This window comes from Haemaphysalis longicornis, unplaced genomic scaffold, assembly GCF_048455015.1.
Source record: "Haemaphysalis longicornis isolate Haplotype H1 unplaced genomic scaffold, Haemaphysalis longicornis Haplotype H1 scaffold_1, whole genome shotgun sequence".
Lineage (NCBI taxonomy): Eukaryota > Metazoa > Arthropoda > Arachnida > Ixodida > Ixodidae > Haemaphysalis > Haemaphysalis longicornis.
The window spans coordinates 337,182,733-337,206,679 of NW_027526203.1; the positions used below are offsets into that span (position 1 = coordinate 337,182,733).

The window sequence follows — 23,947 nt, forward strand, 5'->3', positions numbered from 1 at the left end:
TGAACAGACACTTTTTTATCAAAGCGCGAAGCCAGAAAAGCAGAGGCAGTAGCAGATCCTATTGCACGGAGACGCGTCTCGAACGCGTGATTTCAGCCGCTTATAACTTCAGTACAAACAAAATGATGCAACATGTTTTTCAGCAGTATTGTTGACCCTCTTGAGGAGTCTCTTTTCCCCAATTTTGAAGGAAATCGAGACCGAGATTTTTTTTTTATTATTATGATTTTTAAAGTTAAGCATTTTTATAAAAAGCACAGCAGTCAGTCTTTTTTTGCATATATTTATATTTTTCTAGACAAGCCATATTTTACAGATATGTTTACAAATATCTGGTCGACATTACCTATCATGTAAGCAAAACATAAGCAATCAGTGACGTGATGCACGTTTAGCTATGGCGACATGCAGTGTAATTTGACGCTTAGCTTATAAAGATCAAAACCATGCTATCAAATATTGCGAATAAAAGATATAAAAAGACGGCGTGTATTATAAAAATTAGGACAGCAGCTTAGGTTGGCAAGAGGAACACATTTCTTCAGGTTAAAATTGGCACCAACACCATAATGCTATCAAGTAACGTTGATCCAAAAGCGAGCGAAAGGTGGGTGTTGAGCTAAAGAACATCACACTATCTTTTGTACCGTATCTATTTATTTGATTCAATCGCTTTTAGTAACGTAGTTCAGCTCTCTGCTTCAATGCAAGCTTCGTTCCATTATCACCTTCCCAGCCGACACCGCCACCACGCTATCATCTGCTGCTACGCTACAAGTTTATGGCGTGATCATAGAAAAAAACGGCCGTGACCATCGCTTGTATGAAGCAGTAAGGGCAGAAAAACGCTACGCTTGATATGACAGAGTGTACTGGTGCCACCGATTCACTCATTCGTCAAGCTTGAACTCAGTCAACGCAGTAATGAATAAAACAGTCTGTTTTCTTTGTTATTTTTCTTTTGAGTTTTATCATGCGGTCCACGAGCTTACTAGGAGGACTGTAGACAAATGCAATTCTTTCGGTTCTTTTTGTCATGTAGGGGTTTGTACTGCCCTTTTATGTTGCTGTCACTCCAAACAAATAAATAAGCTTTATTCTATTGCCAAACATAAAAACAAAATACGGCACATTATTTGCATGCTCCGTGATTGCTGACTTGGAAACAGTCAAAACTATTATTTCTTTCAGTAGGAATAGCTTTAAACTGCTTGTCATGCGAAACTGTGCGTGCTGCAAATTCACGGAGATTTCGCGGCGCCAAAAGTTGTTGAAATTTTTTGCCCTATTTCACGGCGACAGGAGCTGCCATTTGCAAAGTGTTGCATAGCAACACGTCACTTTTACGCAGGCTGAAGTTAGCCAATGTGTAACATAAGCGTCCCCGCCAACTATTTAAATTACGTTTAAATTACGTCACGTTTCTCAGCCAATCACAGAGAGGGCGTGCAACAAGCCGTATTGTTGTTGAATAGCAAAGACAGGCCTACGTTGTCATGTCTACTGCACTTGGTCTAGTTTTTCATTGCCCTCCAAGAATTATGCACTTTCAGTAGAGAGAAATAAGGCAAACTTTAAAGCTGGGGCTAGTAAATGTCATGAAACACCAAAATGATGAAAGCACACACAACCGCTTTGTCAATCGGAAGCACATGACCAAAATTTAAAGCCAATCAGAATAGACTTCGAGCGAATTCACAGATCACGGTGAATTTAGTGCTTCGAGATAAGGGCCCTTGGTCACAATTACAGATACGAAGAAAGGGGGGCATCAAAGTTTGTGACAATCTGGCGTCTGGTGTGATTTCACAATTTTTTTCTCAATTTTTTTATGCATGGCAGAATGCAAAATTTGTTTTGCCCTGTTTTTCATTTTGGTGTAGTTTTTATCTTAAAACAAATTTTAGTCAGAACGATCAAACGTTGCCGTGAGCAAAGATCAAAGTTGGAAAAAACTGCAGCCGCCGGAAGTTGCGCGTCACCCGCTCCACCTTTGCAAATGTTTTTCTCATGAAGTATGCACGCTATAGGAAAGTGGATTGCAGTTTTAACCTATTCTCTGGCTTGCGCATAACTCATAAAAACATGGGAAAGAACAAAAAATGTGTGTGTACATGCACGTTCGTTCTCTCGTGGAATCACCGTACTGCTTCAACTTGGTGGGTGTGTAGGGGTTAATCCATGTTTTGTCCACAACCACAAATCACTGCAAAAAGTCTGGTGAATTGTGATTAAGCATCACCAGACACTGCATAAAAACCTCCTTTGACAAGCACTTTTTGGTCCTTCTATTTCCACGCCCTTCTTTTATTGCAGTAACAGCTTAAAGGCACATAAGTTTGCTGTTGAAATACTTGCTAAGGAAAAAGGCAGTGGCAAAGGCCATGGCCCTTGTGCCTAAGCAGTGCACTTGAAAAATGCTATGTCTGGGAGACCAAAATTTAGCACATGATTTCCAAACTTCTATTTTCAGTGATCTGCCCAGCCATCACACTAGTTATAAACACTCTGTTTAGTTGACCAAAGTGCCACTAAATAAGCTACACCTCAGAAAAACAGCACAGATGTATGGCAGCTGTGTAACACGGCAGCCATTCCAGTGCAAACACGCCACATTATGCGTGGAGCACATTTTGGACTAGCACCTGATGGTAGTGCCACTTTCCCGCAAGGGAGTGACCAGCAATGCCTCGCGCTGACATTTACAGTTTAGCACCAACGAAGGAGCATAGCGTTGCCACACAGTTGTACTTAAGTGATGTGGGAAGTTAATTTTTTTCCCAACTGTCCAAACATGCACATCGCAAATGGCCTCAGGAATGCACGCCGCTCTCTTTACGCAGCGCATGTGGAGCCCTAAAGGTCCAAATAATTGCGGAAAAAGAAAGAAAAGGGGGCGGGGGCTCAGACGAAGTGAGGACGGACACACACGGCGCAAACTTCCGATTAGATTTTATTGTGCTGCTGTGTGAACCTTATGAACTTCACAATGCAAGAAATTACAGAAGCTGAGGCGATAGCAAGGAGATAAATGTGTCAGCTCGCCCTCGCTTGCGCTCACTGAGAAGGAATTGGCGTTCTTGGCTGCCACATCGCTGGGCATTTAATCTCTCTTTATGCTTACGCATGCGCAGTTGATTTTTGTGAAGTTAATGAGGTTCACAGACAGGCACAATAAAATGTAGTTGGAAGTTTATGCCGTGTGTGTCCATCCTCACTTCGTCCATATCCCCCCTCCTTTTTTTCCCCCCCTTTTTTTTTGTTCGCTTAATTGGTGTAATTATGAAGTATCAACGTGCCCATAATGCTACCCCTAAAGGACCGTTTTTCGGGGATAGCAGGTAGTTTAGGTGCAGAATTCAGGAAACTCATAAGTTCAAGTCACATGCACAGTCAGTCCCCAGCATTTTTGTCAGGAAAAAGGGAATGAGGGGCTTTTCATCATCAAGCTCAGTGCGGCTCAGAATAGACCTTTTGCCCGTAGTGATCTGCACTTGCATGTGCTATTGGTCCGCCATTCTCACCAGGTGCCTCTGGCATTATACTACACCAATGGGTACATTCTCACCTTGCTTCTTGGAGCGCGGCTACTGCTTCTAGCGCTGCACTTTTTATGCCCGATTTTTTTACAGCTCGCAGTGGGTTCTTTCACATGCATGCACACAGACGGAAAGACCGACAGACAGACAGACAGACACAGACAGACAGACTAAAACGAATAAAACAGCTTACAAAAGAATGGGGCAAACAAGTTTGAGGTGTTGCAAGCACATGGCTACTAGTGAGGGAGTACCAAATATGAAAAAGAAAACAGAAAAGAAAAAGGCCCTTCGTCCGCTGCATGTAAGTCTTGAAAATGTGCATCTGCTCTCGTGGCCTCCGTGTGAATGGAAGGATGGGGGGTGGGGTGCCTCTCCTTTCCATGTCTCCCATGCACCATGGGGGAATGGGGGAGGCGTGCCTGCCCAACTATTTTAGTTCACCATGGAAGCCACTGGGTCTGACCAGTACTGGGAAGAGGTCCAGCAATGAAAAAAGGAATTTGATCCCTGGGAGTCGGTCACAAACAGCTGCTGGTACTGTACATCCGTGCAGTCATGAAGGCTACACCCCTCTGAGCCACTGATGTTCAAATGAAGGCCACATGGTGCAGACCGACTAGTGGTGCTGTGTTGCTGAACGAAGAAGAATATGTTAAAAGCCAACACTTTTCGAAACTGTAGAATTAAAAAAAAATACAATTGCCAACAATGGGGCACTTAATTAAGAAAGAGCTTTTTTCTTCTTCGTGGAGAACAGGTTGGTTCACTTTGTTCTGTGAACTTAGCACAGTTTACAGAACAATCCCCTTATTTTGTAGCAAACATTGATTGAAAGTTGAAATCGGACAGAAATATATGGCTGTGAAAAATACCTTTCGTTGATTATGTGTAGGCAGACAATGGGTTGGTAGTAAGTCACATGTTAGAATTTCAATTGGATCCTTATTCTTTGAATACCAGCACCTCATTCAGAACAAAAATCTCTACTAGTACCTGAGTCATGTCATTTTCAGGCAACAACAAAACACAGTGCCTATATGATGTCTCAAGGAACCCAACATAAAAAGTGAACTCACGTCCGACATAACTTAACCCCAATGTTTCAAGTTACATCCAACATAACTCAACGTGAAAAGTGAAGTCATTTGTAAAATTACCCTTGTTTGACGGAACATAAAATAAAAATTAGATACACTTAAAAAAACCTGTAATAAAAGTTTTACATCCATTGCAGCATTTGTAAACCAGTGAACACCGCATATAGGTTCGTACCTCCAGGCTTCTCGAAGGGCGCCAGAGCATGTTCCTTACATATCCAGGCTGTTGAAAGTAGGAAGAAGGAGAGGGGCCGATCCCTGATTTTTTTTTCTCTCTTTTTGTTCTCCTGTAAGAATTCATTGCAGTTTATTTTTTTTTAATGATGATGGTGTTATCTATATGAAAGCATTTCTGGCTATATGCTAGACAATAGAAGAGAAAAGGTAACATTTACAAAATGGAGCCCTCCCTCCACTTGCTACTTCCTGCTCGCATCATCATCATCAGCAGCAGCAGCCTACTTACCTAGGTCCGCTGCAGGACGAAGGCCTCTCCCAGTGACCCCCGGCCTCTCTTGTCCTGCGCTGCTCAAGTCCATTCCCTGCCGCTGAAGTTCCCCCTTTCGTCTCTTTATTAGCCTTCCCTTTCTTCTAGTCCCATCTCTCGGTATCCACTCAGCTACCCTGGTGGTCCACCAGGGTAGCCGAGTGGACCACCAGGGTAGCTGAGTGGATGACAACTGGTGTCCACCAGTCGTCATTTCGTCTCGCTGCATGGCCAGCCCAAGTCCATTTCTTTTTTCTTTATTTGAACTATGATATCTTCCACTTCAGTTTGTTCCGTGTTCCCGAAGCCTATTTCCTGTTCTTCTATCATATCATTCTTCGTTTCATAGCCAGTTGAGTCAACCTAAGTTTGCTTTTCAGTCGTCTAGCAGGGCACCAATTTTCCGCTCCATGTGTCATCACCGGCAGTACGCATTGGTCGTATATTCTTTAATGGATGTTAAAGAATATACGACCAATAAAGAATATACGACCAATATACTATGAAGAACATAGTGAATATTTTAATGAATATTAATGGAAAATAAATTATTATTAGAGGATGTTCAGCAGTACAGTGAGTGCACATGCTGTGTAGGATGCAAGCAAACACAACCATGGTCTAGGCTTCATTTTCTAGAGAAAAAAAATGTATGCAAGTTGTCAGCCTTCGTAAATAAATGAAGCCATACATGTAATTTTTGTCAGTGTGTAGCACATACATGTATTTTTTTTGTACCCTTTTCTATTGTATTTTACCTTTCAGCCTTTTTTTCTTTTTTTACCTTTATGTGAAAGCTTTTTCCGGGCAACCACTAGAAATTCCTGCCCTTAAGCATTATTGCAAACACCGGCATGCTGATAGCGTGAGGATTTAATCATGCATTATCTCATGAGAATGTACAGCGTAGGTGATGGGACCAGTAGCACCTGTATTATTTATCATGAGCTGTACTAACATCAACGCTGTCTCATTTAAGCTGCAATAACATTAAATAAGCAACTTTTGTTTAATTAGCTAGATTCCACCGTGTTGCTTTTCCGCCAACCTGTATTTGCTCTGCATGTGTGCTGCCTAACCTGTAATGAATGCTAACTATTAGCCCTACTGTTGCCATCTGTTCAGTCTGCCATATAGGTAGCATGATTGCGAGAGACCTGCTTTGCTGCAAGTAGCGGTAAAAGTTGTTAGAGGAAGCCATGATGCTGGATGTGATAGCAGCAGCGTTAATAAAGGTGCACTGTACCGGTTTCTGCTCATTACCACATTATCAATTCAAAGCCACAGCTCAAAATTACGGTTAGATCTTTCTCTTTTTTTTTTTTTCCCCCCCCTTTATTTCGTTCATTGATTCTTAATGCTTAACATTCGTGCAGATGAGCGACGTGCCTGCTGGAGGAGCGACAGTGTTTCCTCAGCTGAGGCTCACCCTTTGGCCGAAAAAGGTAACATACTGAACGCATTAATCCTCATTTCAACAGCACTGGCAGCGTGCAGTGCCGAAAGTAATATATATTGCGCTTGTTCACTTTTATGCCCATACATATAGCTAATATGTGATGTTTTAATTATAAAAGCGGATGTGTTAAATGGTATCTAATTTCAAAACATCGTACTTGATTCAAGGATGTGTAGTTTTTTCTTTTCCCCCAGGAAACTGCTGTTAAAACTTTTCCGCGCATTAGAATTGAATGCAAAATCAGTGTCATTTCAGTAGCCGTATGGTGTCATCATTTCCATCTTCATTCCAGGATGACGCTGAACTGTTTGAGCGGTTGTACTGGCACCAATTGATAGAGCAGCCTTTCCTGAAGCTTTTTCTCGACCCCTTAATTAAAGGGACCATAAAGTCAACCTACAACTTCGCTTCAGTCAAATCAAAAGACTGCCATCACGGAAGAAGATGTATGCAGTTTAGTACAAAGTGAACCTTATTATGCTAGATAATTAGGAAAAACATGGGTATGGGTCAAACACCTGAAGGCATTTTTTGCACTCGCTGAATGGTCACCAAGCAGCTTCACCCATTGGCCTGCAAGAGTGGCAAAGAAGTGGCGCCATCTTTGTGTGGCTCTTGTAACAGAGCGACCCCCAAGCGCCGCTCACTCTACTGTGGCCCTCTGCTGTCAAAATGGAAAGAAATACTCTCAGGAACTCGGGGTTCCTGCTGCCTCATTAGAACCCTGAAAGTTCAGTTGAGCTGTAGTTTCCTGATTTTAGTCAAATGTAAGCACAAGCTTGAAAGCGCTTCATCTGAAGCGAACATGGTGTTTGCAGCTATTGCAGTACTTGGGGGAAATGCTCGTAAATGCCCATAGCCCGATTTTCAGTCTCTGCCGGAGTGCATCCCTTGATGAATTGTCCACTAGCTGTCAGTTTTTTTTTTTTTCTACTCTCCCACATATGTCGCAAGGAAATTTTGGCATGTAATGCAGGTTAGATAGTGAGTGTGTAGTTTGGAACCTGTCCTTAATTTATGTGCAAATTTCTCTGTAATGGGAGCATCGCTTTGGGCTGAACAAAATGGTAGTGCGGTATGAACTGCCCAGTCGTTCGAACAAAGGAAGTTGCACGTTGTCTCAATGGTTTCCCTAAGTATACAAGGACGCATACTTAAGGACACCAGCATGTACATGGCATTAAGTATATAAGGACATAATGCCATGTGCATGCTCATCTTCATCAAATTGCCTTAGCTCACATGTAGTGCATAAATGTTTGTGGTGTCTAATGCATGGGGGGAAATCGCTCTATACTTGGGCTAGGTAAGTGTTCTTAGCAATGCACTTGTGTGCTGTGCAGATTTTGTTCCTCAGTAAAAAAAAAGTCAGCCTCTGGTATGTGAAGAGGAGGCGTGCCCTTCCTTAAAGTGCTTGTCTCGTTCCCCAGGGCTCAGCTGCCTTCTGGTTCAACCTGCACCGCAGTGGAGAGGGAGACATGCTGACCAGGCATGCAGCCTGCCCCGTGCTCGCCGGCTCTAAGTGGGGTCAGTACGCTGCCACTGGCTTGGGATGATGGCTTGCTTGCTTCAGTGTAGGGTAGCGGGAACATGTTTTCGCCCAACCATTTCCTTGCTGCCATGTACAAGATGATTCTTTCTCGCGTGTTGGAAGCAGACCTCATTCCATAGCTCACATGAGAAAGGAATGGAATGCAACATAGTTGAATAGGAACAGTCAGGAATGCTTCTGAAATGAATTTCTCAGTGGCCCTGCAGTTGCCTTGTGTGTTTGTATGTGACACACTGCATCCTACCTGCCTCCCTACCCGAGGTCAACGCTTGACTTTGAGCACTGCTTCGAGACAGGTACGTTTAGCAGAATAATTTGTGAAGTAGGAGGGAAGTAAAATTTCTAGGTAGAAATATCAGTGGCCAAGGCAAAGAAAATATTTCTTTTTAGATTTGTTTAACAAAATGTCATTTCCCATGAAAGTCCCCATAGAAACCCATGTCTTTAGCACTTGGCTTTAACGAAGTAACATTTGCCTGTTAGGTACATGCAAGTTTTGTTCCGAAATTAAAATTACAAGGCAATTGTACAGCAGTACACAAGACTGATTTGAGACAGTGCGCAATGCGACTACTGTTTTTGGTTGTTAAAAATTCCCGCCACATGTACTCTAGCAACATGGGCTAAACTGGATGGTATGCCATGTGCGGAGTAGAATGCACGCTGTGCACATCCACAAGGGATGACGCTGTTGTTGCTCGTCACCTGCTGCAATTTGGTTGTGGCAAAGGTGATGGAGCCTTTTTTTTCCAGCTGTCGTGGCTTGGCTTTTGGAGTGCCTACGTGTTATTTTTTATCGTCTGCACACATGATATGTAGCAGCAAGAGTGAGCCTAATGGGAAGTGAAAGCGCAAACGCATAGCGTGATACGTTAGAGGTAGCTACGGTAAAAGCCATTGAATCTGGCACAAAGACGACCAAAGTGGACATATCAAAGCGTCTGTCTCTGGTGATCTTGCATGCAGCAAAAAAGGAAGCACACAGATACCAAAGAAAGTGGGAGCTCCTGCCTTTGAGGTGGTAAAAATGGCCCTCTAAGACCTGTCCACCGTGTCTTGCTCCACTTTGTCGGCGGGCTACGACACCAAGATGGTTCAAACTTACCGTACTTATTCGAATATGAGGCGAGCTTTTTTCCAAAATCCATAGTCTCAAAGTCATACGCCAAATACGCCAAGTCATACCCCATACCTCAAAGTCGTACCGCAAATATTGTGTGCCACGAGTGCTGTACACGCCCCAAGCAAACAGCAGGCAAAACAGCAACACACCACATGGCGGTCCCCATAAAATCAAACTTACATTGCATGCGCCTACTTACTAACTCTTTCGTTACCGTGAGAAAATTGACCGATTTTTAGGGGTCCAAGAAAATATTTTTTTTCTGCTAAAAAGATTGGTTAGGCACTAATTACAGGAACACAAAATGCAGATTATTTAACGATATTTCCAAAAACACCAGTTTTTAAAATGTTTTTATATATCATAGTTGCAAAAAGAAATATCAAAATTTCTGTCAAAATGTCGAAAAAAATGACAGAAAAGGAGTTGTTTATAACCAGGGTTCGCACAGGTCCTTGGAAACCTTGAAAACCCTTGAATTTAGAAGTGTCAATTTCAAGGCCTGGAAAGTCCTGGAATTTCTAAATGGTCCTTGAAAACCCTTGATTTTTCCGGAGAGAATCAATGGCCCTGTATTTTTACAACAATTTAAAGTGTTTGTCGTGAATTTTAGGTGTTAACAAATGTAAAAAAACATTGCAACAATCCAGTTTCAGTGTATTGCGTGAAATTACAAGTTTGGTAGATTTTCATTATTACGAAGCACCATTAGGAGCAGGCACTTGTCACTACAATCTATATTACGATACAGTCCAGTGAAAGCCAGCTTCTGTTCTCTATCTTGCATCTTCCATCTAGTCTATGGACGGTTGCTCATTGCATGTTTGCTGTTCCTCATACGCTCCATCGACGTTTGCTCTTGCGTGAAAATGGTGGATGTGTACATAGTTCATCCTGCCTTGAAGCAACACTTGCTCGATTTAATTTCAGCTGGTACTCTTGCTGACAAAGCAGGAGATGCACGCAGCATTAACTAAGTTTTGAAATCAATCAGTCTCAGCAAAACACCAAGAAAAAAGAAAAACCTTTAAATACCAGCCATGAAATAAAAAAAATGAAGCTGGGGGAGCATTTACGAACCCGTTAGCACCTATCTAAATGTGCACTAATGTGTTTAGATATTGTGCAATAAAAAACTTTTGCATTGTGTTGGAAAAGTTACAAATAATTTTAGAAAAAACATTAGACGGGGACCTTGAAAATGTGTTTTGTGGTCCTTGAAAGTCCTTGAAAACCCTTGAATTTTTGCTTTTGAAGCCTGTACGAACCCTGTAACCACCGATAGTAGAAAAAAATCAGAATATACATTTTGTAGGGTAACATTTCAAAAACACGCCCTAGAAAAAATGTTGACGTGCGCGGAACAGCTTTTCACATATAAAAAAAAAATGTTAACACGTGCGGTGCTCGTGTCATGCGGTGAAGCCCAACCTCCAATTCAAAATGTGCAATTTCGGGCGCTTCCATGGAAGAAATTTCACGGTTTCACATTATCAGAGGCAACAATTTGCCCCCACATAACGTAAAAACATCTTGTCAATGACTGACTTTGCATTTACAGCCAGCACAATATTTGGGACAAGCACGCGATGCGGAAAAACGTGCATGAAGTTGAAAACGGAACTCCGTGGTTGATGCTTGTTGACGTTCACAGTCAGTTAGCTCTCAAAACATAAAGTTGAGCTTTGTTATCATCTTCTGACTCGCAATTGTAGCCTTGCTTGCAGGAATGAGGTGCCATGCCCTAGAATCGTGCCCTTCAAACTTTGGCCGAGGAGCTGTTGCACGATAAAAAAGATCAGCACGAGCCTCCTCCATTGCAGTGCCACCTAACATTTTGAAATGAAACAGTACAAAAACTTATCGGAGACTCCGTCCGAATAGACCGTTCAACTCAGAGCTCTTCTCTGAGTTCAACTAAGCAGCAACACTAGACCCCCGGAGATACCCTCGTATGGTAACGAAACTAGAAGGTGAACAGCTGGCAGTGTGCAAGGCCGGTTTGAAGTGCTCTCCTCGTCGGAACAGATATCTGGCGCGACAGGGTGGAATCTTTTGACTTGCATCTGAAGTTCTTATCGCAGAAATCGGGTTGGGGGTTCGGTGAAATCAGGAGCAGCATGCTTTGTTCGAGGATCAGCCGCGGACACTCAAGGCACCATGGCAGGTAGCCTTGAAGTTGGGTAACTGCGTAGTAGCGCTAAATATGGATTTTGTGATGCAGAAACAAAACCGAAACTGTTGTAAACTGTTCGCGAATGGTCCAGGGATAAATAGAACTACCACACAACTTAGAACAACGTGTGCAAAGGCAAGAAAACTGCCTAAAATCATAAAGTAGCCTTGCAAACAGACACTGCTTGACATTTTCAGCCGATATCTGGAATTATTGCTGTCAGAGTGCGAACCTGACGATTGAAAAACGTTTGCTGGTTCATCATTCATGCCCTGATAACAAAAAACAAAGGCTGATGCAGAATAATTATGAGTGGCACATATTCTTCGTTGGAAGCAGTGACGCGCGATGACCACGCCCCTTTTCCACACTCAGGTGATTCAAACGTATGTCAAAAATCACGTTTTTGTTGCAAAAATGAAAACAAAACTGATTTTAAAAGGCAATTTTCTGATCAACTCCAAACGGCTTTACTTGTTGGAGCAATGCCTGGGACGCTATAAAAAGGCGCCCTGAAAGTATCGTTCAAATTGAACGATTTTGAATAGGTGCGGTAACGAAAGAGTTAATTGCACTCCCAAACAAGTCATCTTTCGGGCAGAGTTTGCTCTGGAGAAGTCCACGATTGCTCATTGCTGCATGGTCCTGGGGCGAATGACAGCCACAACTACCGTATTTATTTCGTTATAAGGTGGTCACAATTATAAGGCGAGCGTGCAATTTTGAGAGTAAAAAAAACTGCCACATTTATAATGAAATAAATACGGTAGTTGCAGCTGTCATTCGCCCCAGGACAATGCAGCAATGAGCAATCGTGGACTTCTCCAGAGCAAACTCTGCCCGAAAGATGAGTTGTTTGGGAGTGCAATTAAGTAGGCGCATGCAATGTAAGTTTGATTTTATGGGGACCGCCATGTGGTGTGTTGCTGTTTTGCCTGCTGTTTGCTTGGGGCGTGTACAGCACTCGTGGCACACAATATTTGCGGTAAATGTCCACCATGGCTATAATAAAATAACGGTTATAGTAATGAACAAGTTACAGTACCCCTTCAATCTTGTTATAAAGTGGTTTACTGCATAACCGTTTCATATGGCCTGCTGCATAGCCCTGGTACAGGTTTGGTGCATAAAACCCCTTGTTTAGGCAAAAAGAATGTTCAGAGATCACACACTGGATATTAGCGGTAGTCCTGAACATTGGTGGTTGTGATCTTAACTTGGCGTTCGCAGCAATATAGGTATGTATCCTTCAGTTTTGCTGCTTCATAGCAATTCAGAGTTCGTGCTCCGGGCTGACCGGAGAAGCGTGTTTGTGTCGCAACGGTGCTTAAAAGAGTTGTAGGATATCCCATTCTGGCTAACTACTGCTACTCTAAAAATGAGCACCAAGTGTGAATACCTTGTAAATTTCATTTCAGATGAACCGAGATTAAGTTGCGATGTTCCTGAAAGGCCATGTTCTTTAAAGTAGGATTCACTCGCCATACTTTAGATTTCTGCTTTTGCTGCACATTCAACTCAAGATTCATTGCACAAAAGCAAAATTGAAACTCGGCCTTTACAAAGAGAGGGCATTTTTTGTTCTACAGCAGCCACTGTGAAGCAAGGCCTGAGTAAACAGTACTCTTCAACAGCCGTGTAATGTTTTTTGCAAAGACATCGCTCTGAATTGCTGTGAATGAGTTTGGTTGCATCACTTTCCACTGAAACTCTTGCCGAGGCATATGTGGATGGCAAAGTGTGTACTTTTTCCAAGGCAGGTGGAGGTAGTGAGAATGGGGTTTCCTGTGAGGGTTTGATATGTATCCGCTCTGTGGCTTGCAGTGTAGGCAAAGTTGCATTTCTTACACTGATCATTGCTCAAGACCATCCATGCCCATGGTGTACATCTAAGATTGAGTTTCAGATGAGTGTAGGTTGTGGTGCAGACGAGTGTGCAGATTAAGTGAATTTTCCGTAGTCTTGTTAAGGCCTGCTAGTTGTGTGTTGTCTTTGCAGAAGAAATGTTCTGTGTCGCAATCGTTTCATACAGCTGGCACAATATAGCCAATGTAGTAAAGCAGATCTGCTTTGCAAGAGTTGTGTGTGGGGGGATTGGATTGGAAAAACTTTTATTTATTGGAAAAACTTTTTTGCTAGCGCTGCCATATTTTATTGCAAATTGTTATTTTTTGTTGCTTATTTTATATTTTAGGCTGTATTTCTACACTGCTTTACAAGTATTTTCTGTGCCATTTTCATTGATTCCAGTTTCAAACAAGTGGTTTCACGAAAGAGGCCAAGAGTTTCTCAGGCCTTGCGGGACTCGCATCAATCAGTGACGTGTGTCTCTGCCAGGGCTGACATAGCAGCCCACTCAGCCTATTCAGCACCCAATTCAGCCAAGCCAGACTGCGTGAAGTCAAACCAAGACAGGCCAAGCCAAGCTTTAACACCCTTGGCAAGGAGCAACATACCACCTTGTGCCTTGGTGCATCTCAACCCAGCAGCTTCTTTTTTCCTTGTCTTGTGCAGCTCTGATAAGTGCCATGCGCACTGTTGAACAGTGCAATGCATCCACAGTCATGCTCCAGTTTTGCTTTTTGCACTGCTCCTTATATTGCTGCTTTTTTTGCCATTTATAATATGGTTAACAATTTCGCTCCTGAACAAAATCCCCCCGTGTATACACCGACCATGCATCTACCGCAAATGCTCCTTAATTTCAGCTACCCGGTTGTCATAATACGTACATTCATGTTTGCTCAACTGAGAAAAGGCACCTTTATCTTTTCAATCTGTAGTTCCTAATAGCCCAGCTAAGTCATGAGATGCGTTCAGTACAGTGTGGGATTATTTCAGTTTGGTTGCAAGGGACATTGTGGTGATTTAATCATGTTTATTGCAAGTGCATGTAGTAAGCTGCAGCAGTGTTTGGTGGGCAATAGCTGGAATGAATTTATGAACTAGGCAGTATAGCCCATTTATAAAGGACCCAGTATCAATAGAGTACCAGTCATTTCGGACAACTTCTTGTTACCGTTTGTGTGCAGGCTCCTTCTGAAAAAACGCAAAAGGCCTGCACAAAGTCCGCTGTTGCTATGAGAGTGCCGAGGGCTTTTCTCACAATCCACAGGTGCATGCTGAAGGGAGGATCTGCAGCTGCTTCGGTAGCCAAGGGTAGTGCTAGACAGCAGCATTGTATTAATCAATGTAAATTTCTGCAGCTTTTGGTGGTTAGCTGTATTAGGTAGAGTTGCATAACTGAGAATAGCAGTACGGAAAAGGCACTTGTGGAGGCAAAAGCTGTGATTTTTACACCGCATTTGTGCTTCCGCAAGAAAGGCTGTATAGCAACAATGGATATACTCCAAGAAATTAATCTTTGATCCGTGATGTGTTTGTTATAGGCGGGCTATACTGTACTATGTGCAAATACTTACTATAGTATGAAACACACAAGCTACAACTAAGGCCAAGATATTACAGTGGAGTACCTAGCATACGAGTGAAACCAAGGCTGTGTCATTTGTAAACATGCAGCCAACACACCAAGAAAGCACGTAGTACTAGTACGTATGTATACTTTGTAAATGGACACAATTTCTGCATACGTCTAGATTGTAATGGGGCTCTAGGTGCTAGAAATCATAAGCCCATGAGTGCACGTCCAATTTTTGTTCATTACTCAGTCCACTCAAGCTCCACAAAATGAAACTGTCGTTCGGCTTCAACGAGATTTCGGTGTCCGTGCAACAAATGTACTGTGGTCCTCGTTCTTACTGCGTGGCTTCTTCCTTGTGCTTGTACCTTGCACCTACTCTTGCTGGTTCGGACGCATCTTCATGAGAGCAACAGTGACAAGACTCTAGTGTGGTTAACATTACGACAGCACTCTCCATATTCATATGTACTACGGATCTGCTGAAACGATCAAAAATGTGCTGTTTGTGTTTATTTGTGTAGTAGGTGTAGTAGTGTCTGCATTTTTTTTAAATGCCTGGAGAGCAGCTACTAGTGCTTGTTTGCAAATTTGGCTTGAAGTCTCAAGTTCTAGCTTTCAGAGCAGTACTGTTTATTCTCAGATGATGCAATTCTGTAGAAAACAAGCTACCGAGGACAATCTTCAGGGTCCTTTTTGTACTCTTCAAGTCAGACGGTGTTTTTATAGATACTCAGCTTATGATCTGCCAATTTTACCAATCTTGTTCAGCTTCTAGTCAGTCACCTGCCACCTTTCTTGAACCTTCTGTGCTTGTGTTGGCGCAAGAGTGGCTAGTTTTTTCTTTTTTTTTTTAACCGTTATCTCTTGGTGGCACTTCTGAAGGTCTCCAAGCCTAGTAGTGTGCAGCATTTTTGTTTGTACTCTTTGGAACAGTGTAGCATCAAATATGTCCTTTAGTGTTTTGCATGCCAGTGAAAATCTGTTGAAATGTGTGACCATAATGCAGCTGAGCGTATGTGTTGCTTCACAAAGCAATTTTCCGACTCAAAAGCGCTGGGGGGCGACTTTTCACCCTGCACTGACATGACACAATTGAATTATCATTTCTTGGCATGGGTCTAGTATGTATCTCTTGTAACGTACGTAGTTAATGTTCAGACTAGCTCACGCAGTTTCACTTCTTTTGGCAAGCACACTAGGACCAAAGAACCGCGCTATACACAGTGCACTCTGTCTGGCCACAGGGCACCGTAGTGGTGTTAATGAGTGTCATGCTGTCCAGTAAATTTAGCCCATAGGCAAATGTTAGAATGTGATGTCACGTGAATGCGGCGGTGGTGTAGTCGGCCGTCACGATCGTAGAGTTTTAATGAAATTTGAAAGTGATCAACACTCTTACAAGGTTGGAGTTTCTGAGTGCAACAGACTTGCCACAGTTGTGTTGAACCTTGTATCCGACTGGATATTCTGCCAGTAGTTTTGGTGGCTTAGGCAGATTTTTATGTTTTTTTAGAAGAGCGATCAAGCACATGGCTCGCAAAATGACCTTGTAAGGGCCGTATTTGCTGTTCTTTTGCTAAATATGCCGCAGACAGCGTGAAGCTTCTGCAAGTCCTGGCAATCATTTATCTTTTAAAATCCTACACTTTGCGTAATTCTCTTAACAAGGGCTGTCTGCTGATGCGCAAGCCATCACTTTTGGTATCACTTGTACTGTTGTCACATATTGCTTGGTCATTTCCAAACCCACCGCTATGCTGAGGATATCAGGACAAAGACTGGCATATGTTTTGTATTCCTCTAGTGTGCTCTTGTGCCACCACACGGTCGTCACACGATATGGTCTTGTGTTCTGTCTCACTCCTGTGGCTAGTGCTGTCACTATTCCGTTTTAATTTAATGCGGTGTGACGTGTTGACTGTTGTATCACGACATTAAGCGTGTTCAGTGTCCAACTGTCGCCACGAGCCAATTCATGCATGTCCAACTGGTTATTATGTCTGTCATTACCCAAATAACAAAGGGTTATCTGCCTTTTCTGGCATGCAGAATAGCATTGAAGTCCCATCCATCGAAGGTGCTGATTTCTTCTTTTTTTTTTCATTTTTACATTATACTTTGTAAATGGCATTTTGCTACCACCAAAGTTACACTTGATGCTTTTATAAGTTTGCTTAGTCATTTTCTTGTATTGAACAAATTGTGCCATGTTTTGTCATCTTTTTTATTGCATTTTCTGTCGGCAATGTGCTGTCAGTGTTCACAATGATCCTGTGCTTATTTGTTCTAAGCCAACTGAAATGCATGACTACATGCAGCAATAACAGTTCCTGCTTTCCCCAAAATATGTGCAGTGCTAGTTTTATTGTGCTGAAAAGAGTGCACTCACTCATGTAGCTAGGCTGATATTGTTTTTACTATAAAATTTTTACCTTGAGAATGTTCCGTGCCATTATTTGCATGCTGGAAGTTAAAATAAAAGTAATAGCATTTGTTTAAAAATTGCTAAAATACTAAAAATAGGTGCGACCATCTTGAAAGTTTGTGCAGCAAATATGCTTTGCCGCAAGTATATCTGTTGCTGTAAGTTCCACGATGTGCGCATCTTTCTTTTCTCCTTCCCCAAAGTTGATATGCGCATGCTCGGGGGCATTTTTGTTACATGAGGAAAGTCTACACCTTCTCTCTCTTAGCGATAGAGGTCTTGTGTCTGACCTTCCATGCATCGGGGTAACCAGTGGACACATCAAATTCTTTCTCCTAGATGAAAATTTAAAAAAAAATAAAAAGATAGATAGTAGAACAAATAAAAATTGGCTCCAATCCTTGCTGTGAAGGTGGTTGGAAAGCGAAGCTTTACATTCACAACAATTGCCCATGCGGCATCACTTGAATTCACACACGTGGCTCTACAAAGAGTGAAACCAGAGATTTTGCCAGCCGTTACCTGGAATTCGCGGGGGCGGCGTCCCGAATGCAGCAGCAGCGTCGGCTGCTGCTGCATACGGAGTCGGGAGAAAGAAAATGGAGAGGAGCGTCTTTCAAAGGGTGAGACCGCGGAACCTAGCCATCCTGATGGCTACACCATTTGGTGGTGTAGCTTGGGGCTACACCACCGCGCAACACAAGCGCAAACATCGAAACGATTCGGCATGTGAGCATAGTGATTCCCATTTATACCTATTTAAACTAGTTAGTTTAGTAAGTTTGAGAATTGCGAGAAAGCTGAGGTAACTTTTATAATCGCTATTTATCAGAACCAGTTGCTCCTTTCGCCTTTTGTAATACCTCTGACAACACAATTAAATTGGTATTCACCAATTTAGAAAACGGAGTCCCATTCATAGCAAGCAGTGCGCAAAAGGTAGCATTTCTCCAGCGGCCAGATGTCTGTACGTGGTCTCTATTTTCCCGCCCTGTAAATCAATCCTTAACGTATCTTTGCCATAAGACCACTTAATTCTGTTGGGTGCGGGTTACCCTGGAGGTGCTATCGAACAAGTTAATCAAGCCATGCGAAGGCAGCGCACAATGGACGAGAAGCTGCACCAAACACACCCAAAACAACCGTTGCCAAAGCAGACGACAAAGCTGTACCGCCGCCGGCGAGCAGGCACTTCCATGCGGGAAACGCTGGGTAAATCTGCCGCGCCATCTACAGTGTGCTCCGTGAGTGAAACCCTCCGCTGCCGCCGCGTTGGGAGTTTGTTGTCCCGCACGCCACGAAAGAACCGTTGGCTGGTAGAGGTAGAAAGCTTTGCTTTAAAATTTGGCATACATTGCTATGAAGAAATGTGGGTTCCTCAACATACGGTGAAGGACTATATTTGACTATGCAGACCCTCCGTATATTGAAAAGAAGCCACTACTAGTTTACCAGGCATGCTACTGGTTGGTATGGCCAGTTTGTTACTGCAAGCATTGCCAAAAAAAAAAAACATGGGTCCTCACTCATGCCACCATATTGACAGGAAACTTATTTTTGGATAATAAATTTTACACAAGTAGGGTCCCACTTCAGCTAACATATCAAAGTTAGCATACACTTGTTTTGCGCAATGCATTGGGCTTCTTTGCACATCTTTGACGTCGTGCGGAGAACCCAACCAACGTGGCTGCATGTCAAGAGGCAGAGCCAGCATTCGAATACTTCGAATGGTATAACTGCGTGGATCCAGGCTTTTTCTGAGAGGGGGGTCAGCTCCTATCAGTGATGATGATGATGATGAGCAGGAGGAGAAGGAGCCTTATTTATTCACTGAAATTTCGGGAAAGCAAAAACACAAGGGATACAACAAGTCATCAATTCACCTTTTTCTGCGACCTGAGTGGCCATCTTCTTGGATGTTTAAATTCAAAAATTAAGGGAGGGGTCAGGACATCCAGACCCCACCTCTGGATCCGCCAATGGAACTGCACTGCTAATCGAACTGAATAGCGAACACTATTCGCGAACTATTCAAAGTTTAGAATATTTACACACCTGTAGACTAAACATGTGTGTAAATATGGACATAATATGGAATGACCAAGACGAAGGTTGTGTTTGTCTTGTACCTCTCTTCATGCTGTTCTACTTGTTGTGCCTTAAAATCTTCTATTTAAGGAACTTGGTTGCCTTTTCCGTATACTGTGTTGCTCTACATCAATAGTAATTTGGCTCTCACCGTTCAACAGGTCAGTTGCTGTGCCAAAGTGGGTAGAGTTGATTAGGAAGCGTCCTATCTGTAAGAAGCTAAGTACAAGGGAAGCTCTTTATGGTGTGGTGGCTCTTGAAAAGTAGTCTGTTCAGCGGCTAAACCTGGCTTTCGGCTGCATTTTTACATGGGAGTGCATGTGCCCCCACTTCGAAGATTACTATCATTCAAGGGCACATTCTGTAAAAAATAAGAGTAATAGTTACAAAAAATAGGCAATGATGGCAGAAAAGAGAAAGTATGCGCATACAAAATACCTCTTCACTTCATGGAATGGCCCCCCTACCCCCTATTTTTTTTAAATGTGAGAATTAATTGGGAAAGAGTAAAAAAGTTCAAATTGTGACACCTATTGTAAGGGTGAATTTCTTTTGTAAGCAGATATGGGTTTGTTAGGCCTGCAAGGCTGTTCTAGTGAATGAATGTAATTCCTGGCTTTTACAGTAAAGAGGTATCAAAAGTTATACACTGCCACCCGAAACACTTGCATAAGAAAGCTTTCATAGTGTTGCATTGATAAACATCAAAATTGAAGTGGCCTGTTATCATTTGCTTGTAGAGCGTTATAACCACACTAATCTCAACCATATGCATGTGCGAAAGAAATGTCACATTTGCTACCCGTTTTTGCTAAGTCCACGTACAAGAGTCTGTGCTGCTTAAAAGAAACTCGGAAACAGTAGCAATTTTCTAGGTGTCTGTTGAATGCCTTCAATTAATAGAATAAATGGTTTGGAGCATTACAGTTGAAATACTATAAGACATGCATGCTTTTTGTGTAATTTGTGAACAGCTTGTGAATATAGCTCCTCTGAGGCAGTGGCACTGGCAGTACTCGCCCATTTTTCTCTTGCCTGTTTCATTCTACGTGGACAGGGAGAGCTGTGGTTTTCCCTCTCTGGTGATGGAGGCTGGCTAAAGGTGTGCTTTCTGTCAGCACCTCCTTCATTCTTCCAATGCACAGGTTGCTTGCTTCATAATCGGGTGCCCGGATGCCCTGCCCATGCTTCAAATGTTGCGATATGGCCCCGCAGGCCATATCGCAACAAGCAAGCTTACATTCCTGCAGTATTGCTCCCAACAACATCTTTGCCTTGTCAGAGCCCCTTTACACTGTGCTACACACCTGCTGGGTGCCTCACCTGCACTCTGACAAATGCCTGTAGTGTCCTTTCTCAGCTCTGAAGGATTTGGTGTAGTACAAGACACTACAAGACGCCAGTTTTTGCAGTAGTGTGAAGCACCTGTCGTGTATAACGTACCCACCACAGTTACTTCGTGGTTTTAATGCGAGCGCATTAGGTGACCCATGAGGCAAAAGACCCTGCATTTAGAGCAGCAGGTGTTGCCAAAAACCAGCATGAGTCTTCTAATAAGAAAAAAAAATTGACCCCAATCCACGCTGTGAAGGTGGTTGGGAAGCAAAGCTGTAAATGACACCAACAGAAATTGCCCATGGGGCATCACTTGAATTCACAATTGTGGCTCCACAAAGAGTGAAACGAAAGATTCTGCCAGCCGTTACCTGGGATTCGCGAGGGCGGCTTCCCGAACGCCGCAGCGTCGGCCACGGCCGGGCTAGAACGGCAGACGTCGCCGTTCTAGCCCCGCCGTGCTTTGGCAGAAAGAAAACAGAGAGGAGCGTCTTTCGAAGGGTGAGGAGGAGGGCGGCACGCGTGGCTACCTCCCCCTCCCCAGCCGCTGAATCAAAACCAGCATCTGTCTCCCCGTCTCTACATGTGGGTGTAGCTTTGTCGCCAAGACGACGAGCTCCCGCTCCTCTTCTCTTCGGGCCCAGGTTCGATCCCTGGCGGTGCCGCAGTTTTTATTTATCCTGGTTGGGAGTTTCTTGTGGCGAACACTGTAGACATAACAACCGTACCGTACACAGACCTCAAGCCACACATAAGACAACACCTGCGCAGAACATGGCAAACACACTGGGACGAACAGACAGACAACAAACTACATGTAATAAAGCCACACTTGGGACGGTACACAGCTGACTCACGCAACAGACACACGGAAGTCGCCTTGGGTAGGCTACGGATAGGGCACACGCATGCAACTCACTCATATCTGCTGACGGGATCTCCTAGACCCCAGTGCAGCAGGTGCAGAGAGGCCCTATCCGTAGTGCACATACTAATCACATGCAAGGCACTTCACACAACACGACACAAACACTTCAGAGAACTCTACAGACAACATATTCCCCTACATCCATCGTTTTTCCTAGGTGACGATGCCATTGTTTCCGTGAAACGTGTGTTTGAGTATTTGTCCGACGTCAAGTTTTTAAACCTCATTTCCTATCACGCATCATGAAATCTGGCCCTATACACCAGCCATGCTCATTGTCGTGTTGTGATTTTACTTTTGTTTTTGCTGATTTTAGTTAGTGTTTAAGGTTTCACCCCTATCATCGACTATTGTTTTGGCGCTCTTTGCCCCAGTTGGCCTTGCGCCATAAACATCCAACGATCATCATCAGTTTCTTGTGGCGCACCCCGCGACGAAACCGTTGGCTGGTGGAAGTAGAAAGCTTTGCTTTAAAAATGCAGCAGGGACAGGAATCAAATCCAGGGGTGACAGTCAAGGGACTTTAGCCACACGGAACACATCTTTTGAGGTACTTTAAATACGAACAAAATGGTGTTCAGGGGAGGAAAAATGACTTGGTGTGCTAAAAGTCTGCTCGTGCTCTGCATGCGAAATCATTACGGCTTTCCCTGGCAATAATACTTTACTGCTACCTCGTGTATGTCATCATCATCATCATCATCAGCCTATCTACGCCCACTACAGGGCAAAGGCCTCTCCCATTATTCTCCAATTACCTCGGTCCTGTGCCAACTGTGACCAATTTATTCCCGCAAAGTTCTTGATCTCATCTGCCCATCTAACTTTCTGCCGCCCCCTGCAACGCTTGCCTTCTCTAGGGATCCACTCTGTTACCCTTAATGACCAGCGGTTATCTTGCCTTCGCATTACATGCCCTGCCCATGTCCATTTCTTTTTCTTAATCTCTACTAATATGTCCTTAACACGTGTTTGTTCCCTGACCCACTCCGCTCTCTTCTTGTCCCTTAATGTTACACCTATCATTTTCCGCTTCATTGCACGCTGAGTCGTTCTCAATTTAAGTTGAACCCTCTTAGTGATCCTCCAGGTTTCTGCCCCGTAGGTGAGTACCGGTAAGATGCAGCTGTCATACACTTTCTTCTTCAGCGACAATGGTAGGCTGCTATTCATTATCTGGGAATGTCTCCCATATGCACCCCACCCCATTCTTATCCTTCTAATTATCTCTGCCTCATGGTTATCTCTAATCTAATTCTAATGGTTTCTAATTATCTCTAAACTCTTATTTAATTATCTTATCTTCTAATTATCTCTTATCATGGTTCTAATTATCTCTGCCTCGTGTATGTGTGTCGTGCTAATTTTATGAAGCTATCATAATACAGATCTGTAGCTTCTCAGTACAATGTTCCATCTGGTTTGCAGTCTGGTAAACAATGACACCGAAGAAAGGAAAACAAAGGACGGGACACACGCAATGTAGCCATAAGTCCAAATATCACCAGGGGAAGCCATACTGCTTTAAAATTCAAGGTATGTAAGCAGACCTAAGCGCTACTACAAATCTTATCATACCAAATTATTGATGACTAAAGCCACAACCAACCACTAAAATATTCAATCTCTCCAAGGTTGACCAGATGCAAGGCATACGTCGGACGGGTTATGTCTGAGGCCATCCTGCTGAGTACCTGGCCAGACCCGCCACGTTCACACAAGGCATTGCTGGCATCTCCACAAAACAGTGGTTGGCAGGACTGTAGCTCAAGCCTAATCTTGGTGAACTGTTGTACACAAACTGCATCATGTCTATCATAGAATCATGCCCTCGATTTCCTTAACCCACCATCCTCTATCCATGCTTTTTCTCCCTTCCCACACACAGAGTAACATCATTAGGTCCACCTCTGCAATAAAGTTACTCTCCCTATTTCAAGAGTGAGTATGACTGACTATTGTTACTAGCCTGCCACTTCCCCAGACTACACCTGCGCGTTAAGCCGTCTTCACACAATGAACAATGCACGCTTTCATTTATGCTTCCATGCAGGTCCACTTAATGTTTTGTTAACCAGATGGTTGATTTAATTACCTGTAATTTACCAGAGCCTGCTTCATCATTAATCATTGTGCTGTTCATCATTAATCATTGTGCAGCAAGTCTGAGATATGAATGTGCAATCTGTTGTACTTGTCAGGTTACAAATCTTGTCACTTATACGGCCACAGCACCAAATTAAACCTTCCCATAGTGATCACAACCGTAATGGCGCCAGTTTTAAGCAAATAAAAGACAGTTCAACCT

General features: G+C 43.2%; 1 protein-coding gene and 1 long non-coding RNA gene across 5 annotated transcripts in view; both read left to right on the forward strand.

Annotated features, from left to right (window-relative positions):
- Positions 1 to 17,300, forward strand: part of Ph4alphaefb (prolyl 4-hydroxylase subunit alpha-1) — a 56,056-nt gene extending 38,756 nt beyond the window's left edge. For all 4 annotated transcript variants that reach the window (XM_077684113.1, XM_077684127.1, XM_077684133.1 and 1 more), the window contains 3 exons: positions 6,503 to 6,571; positions 8,016 to 8,112; positions 13,687 to 17,300. In XM_077684113.1, the coding sequence (XP_077540239.1) occupies positions 6,503 to 6,571; positions 8,016 to 8,112; positions 13,687 to 13,757 (237 nt within the window). In that variant the 3' untranslated portion in view covers positions 13,758 to 17,300. The remainder of the gene's footprint in view (positions 1 to 6,502; positions 6,572 to 8,015; positions 8,113 to 13,686) is intronic.
- A 4,542-nt stretch (positions 17,301 to 21,842) lies between these two features.
- On the forward strand, positions 21,843 to 23,540 carry LOC144152764 (uncharacterized). The gene is made up of 3 exons (XR_013319222.1): positions 21,843 to 22,744; positions 23,068 to 23,175; positions 23,274 to 23,540. It is a non-coding gene; the product is annotated as an uncharacterized LOC144152764 (long non-coding RNA).
- The last annotated feature ends 407 nt before the right edge of the window (positions 23,541 to 23,947 follow it).